Here is a 5,616-nt window from a genome sequence, read left to right on the forward strand (position 1 = left end):
AGTTGACCGAACCACGTTAAATGTTTGTGTCTCTTTTGGTAGATTTATCTTTTGTTGTTGGATTTATCGTCGTTCAAGGTTTGCTTTGCTAGCTTCCGCAAGACACCTGATTTTTTTCGGTCCTAACACAAATTTTTATTAAATTACAAGGTATTTTTTTGAATCCAATGAGAGTTTGAAAGGAAAAGGGAAAGAAATTAATTACAATGAAATCAAACAGGAAGCAAATAGTTCAAAATTAATATCAAAATATTTCAATGGCACTGATTATCCAGAGCCAAGAAGAGAGTGGTTATCATAATAGGAAAATAACAGCTTAAGGAAAAGAAGAGAGCTACCTTGAAATTCATTAAAATATAATCTAAAAAGATACAATTTGCAATTGCATTTGATTGTCTGGCTGTATTATCTCTCAAGTCTTGATTCTTGTTACAGTATAACCAAGAAAGAAGTATAATGCCACAGTGAAGGTCAACATGTCTCCGCCCTTAAGTAGTAGCAAACATCAGGTAACTTCGTGCAGTAAAACGAGAGAAAGATGTTTATCAGAGATTTTATTATGGATACAATCGACGTTTATCTATGCGCAGGGAGTTGTTCACCAGTTAAGAAGGAATGGATGAGGGCTAGAGCTTCACTTGGCTTGTATAGAGGTACTAGATGACCAGCTCCTCTTACTGTCACGAACGTTAGCCCTTCGTACTCCACTATCCGTCCTGCCACCTGCATATTTACATACATTAACGTCTCTCGTTGTCCTCATTTTACCACTTGTTAGCGGTTACTATACACACTGAGAATGCAAATAAATTTCACTATCAGTTTACTGTTACCATGTCGTAACATGCAACCTGAAAAATATCTGCTTTAGTTTTCTGGTTGCACTCCAGTAACCAAAGATTCTTAGCTTTTCGTGTACATATCAGCAACTTTCAATCGGTTAAATAGAAATCATATTTGTCTTGCTCGTGTTGTAGTATTTCGTCCCACATTTACCATGTTGTAACCTGCCTTATTTTTCAGGTTACACTCCAGCAACCAAAGATACTTAGCTAGTTAGCTTTTCGTTTACATATCAATAACTCGTGCTTTAATGTTTTGTCAAACATTGAATTGTTTAAATGGTTTATAAACAACACAGCAACCACGCCTCAGTCCCAAATGGTTATAAGATTGAAATACTGTTGACTCAATGAACATTAATTTTATCGAGACAACTATCTTTAGAAGGAGGATAAGTTAACTAGATCCGTTAATGGACTCCGACTGCATGTTCTGGTTCAGGTGGGGGCAGGGGGTCGCGACTGGGAGGAAGAGGAAACATGAAAATTTACCTTTTTCATGTTATCGCATGGTTTTCTGTTTGATCATTATTTAACTGTTATGAGTCAACAATTACAACAAGAACTGACCTGATGATTGTGGAACCACGAATGCCATTCGGACTTCAGAGTCAGATTAAGAGCTTCAATGCAGTATCGCGTCCCAATTACTGGCACTCGTCCATCTGCATCCCCACTTTTTGATAATAAAAAAAAACACGGGGTCACGTGAATGTGAGCTTATAGAAAATGAGTATTAAAAGAAAATCAGGATGCATTTCAAGGAATCGCTAGGCATGATCCAATTCTGGACAGTAAAGAGAACTTAATAGGCAGACAAACTATACTTTGTTCAGCCAACATAATAAATTGTAGTCCCTAAACCATTAGATGCTGAGAGTTATATGGAGAGAGCAAGTCCTTTATAACTTAAGAATGTGAACATTTTCTGGCATGTATATGAATTACAACTAGGATACATGCAACTATAACTATAACAAGAACAAGAACAAGGGAAAAAGCAAAATAAAGACAGATAAAAAACTCAAATACCTAAAAATCCAAATCTTCAGCCCCCCTTGGATAAGCTTTTTGTATATTGGCAGGACAGATAACACATTATAGTTGTACTTCTGGAACACTGGATCACTAATAAAGTATGTAACAGGAACCAAGTTAGTAAATAATAAACAAATATTGCAGGAAGTTAGGGCAAAAATAACCATGACATGATTCCGGAATGTGAAGCAAAATTGAACTCACCTGCAACTTTGCCATTTTACTCTAGTATGACGTCCTTCAATGTTTGCGTGGAGGGCAATTTGAACATCTAACCGGTTGAAATACTCTTCAGTAAACACAGTATAGCAGGGGTCATAACCCCCCGGAATTCGTTTCATCCTCCTGAATCCATAATTAAGTGCCTGCAACTAAGTACATCGTCAAAATCAAGCATAGTTTCAGGTCATGTTTGCCAAGTTTCTATTTGATTCGTGAAGATTGCATGTTGATTTCGAGCTATAAAATGAATAAGCTTGTAACAGTCTTTTGAGAAAAAAGGAATATACAGTGAACAGATATGTTCAGACAAGAACACTAACTGCAATACGCAATATTGTTATGTCTTTAGGCATAAGGAATGGCCTGCTCAAGGCTCAAAGATTATCAAGTATACCGACTAAAATGCACTCATGTGATACAAGATCATTCTGAAACTTCAGGGTAGAATAATCACCTTGAGTTTAGAAGATTCATGTCCACTGACAGCAAGACTAGCAGAAGAAGAGGAACTCGTGTTCCGGAGACATTTGGGAGCATAAATGTTGTAGATGTCGATTTCTTCATATTTATCCCATACTACTTTCATCGCGTCATTACATGCATCCGACCAGTTGGAGAGATTGAAATCACATACTTGTTTGGCCTTTTCATACTGTGAATCATAAATTACCGCATGGCTCCAAGCATATTCTAATATCCCTTTGTAATCGTAGTAATCATTCGTCTCAGGATTTCCAACCTGCAAGTCATTGTATTAGATTAAATAGTGAATTTTGCAGTGATGTGCCATTGGGATAAGAACAATGATAGAGTATGGCATAAGTATGAACGCGAACTTACTATGAGACCTTTGAGATTAATATATGGATACTTTTTGCTGTCTTTATTTCTGTTGTATACGAGCTCTGCCAGTTGGGGCACGTAGTGTCCTATGATTACAAAAGAAATGAACATTTTTACGCACATTGGCATAGTCTTAAATCATTAAAATGAAAGTTTGTCGAAAAATTTATGTCACCTGCATACATTTTTACACACATTGGCATAGTCTTAAATCATTGAAACGAAAGTTTATCGAAAGATTTATGTCACCTGCATAGCTCTCTCCTGATATGAAAAACTCGCGGTTCTTGAACTCGGGGAACCTTTCCAACCAATTCACCAGGAAATTGTAAGCATCTTCAGCTGTATGAAGCAAATTATGTTACTAAGTTAGCATAAACACTATACATGCACACTCTTCTTGGAAACGTATTTGCATTTCTCGGGTGGTAATTACCAGCAAAGTCGTCATCTAAGCTGGTTAAATCAGAGGAAGTATTGGTGTATGAGAATCCCACCCCAACTGGAGACTCCAAAAACAGCAGATTGGCTTCTGCAATTGAGAAATCCACAATAACAATACTATCACACTCTTGTACTAAGCCTTGCAAAGCTAAAGCTTGTATCAACTTATCATTTTCTACGTTTGTTTCTCGTCGCAACAACATAATATATAGAGTCAATATATTGTATATCGTGCGGATTCATCATAAACTGATAAACAATATAAAGTCATATAGAGCATACAACAACAATTGGGGTCTGGAAGGTAGAGTGTACGCAGACCTTACCCCTACCTCGTGAGGGTAGAGAGGTTGCTTACGATAGATCCTCGGCTCAAGGAAAGACGAAAAAGAAGCAATAGCAGTAGCAACAAGCAGTAAACAACAGCACATAAGGTCAAAGTAGAGTATAAATGAAATAAGATATGACCTTTATTCCAAGAATAACTGTTGAAGTCAAGACCAGCCCCATTGTTTTCAACTAGCAAAGGTCCCAACTCCACAGCAGCACCATATCCAACTGACGAGCAACCAGGACCTAATAGAGAAATCACACAACACAAATGAATGCTAAGAAACTAAAGGAATCCTCTGATTTACTGCAGTTAAAAAAATAATCCCAACATATATTTCCGCATAAGTAATACCGCGTTTTGTTGGTTGTACTAGAAAAAGTAGTCGTTGCATAACTTAATACAGCATTTAGTAGGCTTTGTTAAACTCGGCATTGCTAATACTCGCACAAGTTATGCAGGAATCTATGTATTATACGGAATAGAATGCAAAATAAGAATAGATGTATTAGCAATAAGTTGACAGTAGTAACTAAGGGCAGCCCGGTGCACAAGGCATCCCGCGTTCACGCAGGGTCCGGGGAAAGGCCGCAACCCAAGGGGTGTAGGCAGCCTACACTGATGCAAGCATTAGTGGCTGCTTCCACGGCTCGAGCCCGTGACATATAGGTCACACGGAGACAACTTTTCCGTTGCTCCAACGCTCTCCTTCCGTTGACTATTGTAACCAAAGACAAAAAACTCCTCTAGAGTAATCAATTCTCACATAACAATTCCTGCATCATTATTCATTTTATAATAATCCCTGTAGTATTTTCACATGCATAAAGTATTCTTGAATTATAATCCTGCATAACTAGTAAAAACGGGGCAGCTCCCGCTGCAGGATCCGGAGAAGGGCCGGACCACAAGGGTCTATTATACGCGGCTTTACTCTTGCATTTCTGCAAGATGTTGTTTCTCTGGCTCGAACCGTGACCTCCCGTCACATGGCAGCAACTTTACCAGTTACGCCAAATACAAGGAGAAACAAGAATGATGGTCACAGAGCCACAAAATCCAAGTACAACAACTTAGAGAAGTACAAAAAGAACAGAATTAATATCAAAACTTTCATATAAAACAAGAAAAAGTGAAAATGGGGTTCAATTTATATGAAAAGATTTGGGAATTTACCACCATTAAGCCAAAGTAGGAGGGGTTTCTTGGAAGATTCAGACTGAGAAGGAAAAAACCAGTAAAAAAGAGCCCTTCCATTAGTTTTATTGACTGTAATATACCCAGAAAATTGTGAGACTTGTGGTGTAGTTGGTTGCCCAGGCAGCTTTGTTACATTGTCATCTTCTTGAGTTCTTGCAAAAACTTTATTCCAACAAATAAGGAACAAAAATATTAGAACTATGTATCTGAAATTCTTTGGAATTGAAGTTTCCATTTCAGTTCTGTTTTCCTAGTACTGTGTGTCTGTGTGTGTTTTGAACTTTTAAGATAAAGTGATCTAAGTCTTGACTATTGGGTTGACTTCAATAATTGACAGGACAGTGACATTATGGGTGTGTTTGGTACGAAGGTTTCAATTTTGCCATGTTTGGTTGGCTTAAATATTTTGAAAAATATTTTCCTTATCAACTCATTTTCCTTCAATTGGAGGAAAATATTTTCCTTATCAAGAGAAGGGAAAATATTTTTCACAACTCCTTCTCAACCTTCCCACCCTATCCCCCAACCGCAAACCCCACACCACCCACCCACGCCTACCCCTCTCTCTCCAAAAAGGATTTTTTTTTTAAATTTCAGTTTTTTTCTCCGTCACCACCCACCCTGCTATCCCGCCAAACCCCTCCCTCACTGCCCCCGCACAAAAAAAAGTTTTTTTTTTTTACTTTTTTTTTGTAA

The 5,616-nt window shown here is 37.8% G+C and overlaps 1 protein-coding gene across 2 annotated transcripts; it reads right to left on the minus strand.

The window, feature by feature from the left end:
* On the minus strand, positions 213-5,214 carry LOC109227549 (serine carboxypeptidase-like 33). 2 transcript variants are annotated; one of them, XM_019392752.1, is made up of 10 exons: positions 4,897-5,214; positions 3,858-3,965; positions 3,382-3,477; positions 3,195-3,287; positions 2,943-3,031; positions 2,557-2,841; positions 2,085-2,245; positions 1,875-1,970; positions 1,413-1,518; positions 213-723 (listed from the first exon to the last, which is right to left on the minus strand). In XM_019392752.1, exons 1-10 carry the CDS (start codon positions 5,153-5,155, stop codon positions 577-579), a joined length of 1,440 nt encoding a protein of 479 aa, XP_019248297.1. In that variant the 5' UTR covers positions 5,156-5,214; the 3' UTR covers positions 213-576. The 2 variants fall into 2 exon arrangements, with proteins under 2 accessions (XP_019248297.1, XP_019248296.1); XM_019392751.1 differs by having other exon boundaries at positions 2,085-2,251.

The sequence above is a fragment of the Nicotiana attenuata genome, chromosome 6 (assembly GCF_001879085.1).
Source record: "Nicotiana attenuata strain UT chromosome 6, NIATTr2, whole genome shotgun sequence".
Classification (NCBI taxonomy): domain Eukaryota; kingdom Viridiplantae; phylum Streptophyta; class Magnoliopsida; order Solanales; family Solanaceae; genus Nicotiana; species Nicotiana attenuata.